The 1,155-nt window shown below is 46.0% G+C and overlaps 1 protein-coding gene across 1 annotated transcript; it reads right to left on the reverse strand.

Moving 5' to 3' along the window:
- Nucleotides 1–218: 218 nt before the first annotated feature.
- On the reverse strand, nucleotides 219–1,065 carry LOC125505598 (tyrosine 3-monooxygenase-like). Its single transcript, XM_048669676.1, has one exon. It carries the CDS (start codon nucleotides 1,030–1,032, stop codon nucleotides 595–597), a length of 438 nt encoding a protein of 145 aa, XP_048525633.1. The 5' UTR covers nucleotides 1,033–1,065; the 3' UTR covers nucleotides 219–594.
- Between the last annotated feature and the right edge of the window lie 90 nt (nucleotides 1,066–1,155).

Genomic DNA, 1,155 nt, shown 5'->3' on the forward strand with positions numbered 1-1,155 from the left:
GAGCCACAGAATTTATTTTGGCATCGTTGGATAGAGAATTGAATGGGGGTTCATGACTCCCATGACCCCCCCTGGATCCGCCCTTGGTTTCAGTGCTTTCAGTTTATTGACTATTTTTCCAAACTTTACTAGTTGAGCTCGGGAAAACGGTTTCGTCGCTTTGCGATTGATGGTTTTATTGCACCATTTTTCCGTAGGAATAAAATAAAAAACCTCCGTTATGATTGCACGTTTATATATTCCATAGATTTACAACAATGATAATAATAATAATAATAATAATATATAGAATTATATACAAATTACAACGAGCGTGCAGAGTGCTATAAGTTACTATAAATATGAGCTATGGTGGCAGCGTCAACAGATTTTTCTTCTTGAAAAAAACCCGTGGACGCTGCTGTCTTTTGCATTACACAGATTACTAGACACATCATCACAAAATCATTGGTGCTGGGCACTACGAGCAAGATAATACTTGGAAACTTAGCCTAGTCTAGCGGTATGCATTATAAATAAGTCGAAACTATAATACAAGAAAACAAAACTTTACAACAACACAACCGAAATGAGCCGGACCGTCTAAGGGGGCGCTTAGCTGAGACTGGGCGCCTTGATTTTGTTGATCGCGTTGGACAGGTGCAGCACCTCGGTGTTCAGCTGCTGCACCAGACTCTCTAGCTTGTCGACCGAGTCCAGAACCTCCACGCGGCCAGTGTGCGGGTTGAAACGCACCTCAAACGGTCTGGACATGGCGCTCACCCATCGCCGGAACTTGTCCTTCATGTCGTCGAAGCTCTCGGCCACATAGTAGATCGGCTGGTACTCCTGGTCCTGATAGGGCTGCATCGCAGTGGAGGCCGGATCGAAGGGCCGCAGCTCCGGTTTTTCGGAGAGCGAGTGAAGCAGCTCGCCGTAGGCCGATAGAAGCCCGGCTCCGTACACTTTGGTTTCGCCGGCCTCCTTGCACAGCCCGAACTCTACAGTGAACCAGTAGACCTGCAACAGAGCCAACATCATCAGACAATCCATCCATGATTTATCTATAATATCTAATCGTTTACATTTAGGAATGTTTTCCGGGCTTTGAAGCCGTGGTCTATCGGAATTTCCTCCTGACGTTTCGTCCACAACTGCGGTGGACATTTTCAAAGG

This window comes from Dendroctonus ponderosae, unplaced genomic scaffold (assembly GCF_020466585.1).
Source record: "Dendroctonus ponderosae isolate FM_Combo_2020 unplaced genomic scaffold, Dpon_F_20191213v2 Dpon_F_20191213_9, whole genome shotgun sequence".
NCBI classification, from domain to species: Eukaryota; Metazoa; Arthropoda; class Insecta; order Coleoptera; family Curculionidae; genus Dendroctonus; species Dendroctonus ponderosae.

What these genes read in the sequence shown, in the direction of transcription:
- LOC125505598 (XM_048669676.1), bottom strand. Translation starts at nt 1,032, where the DNA reads ATGGATTGTCTGATGATGTTGGCTCTGTTGCAGGTCTACTGGTTCACT.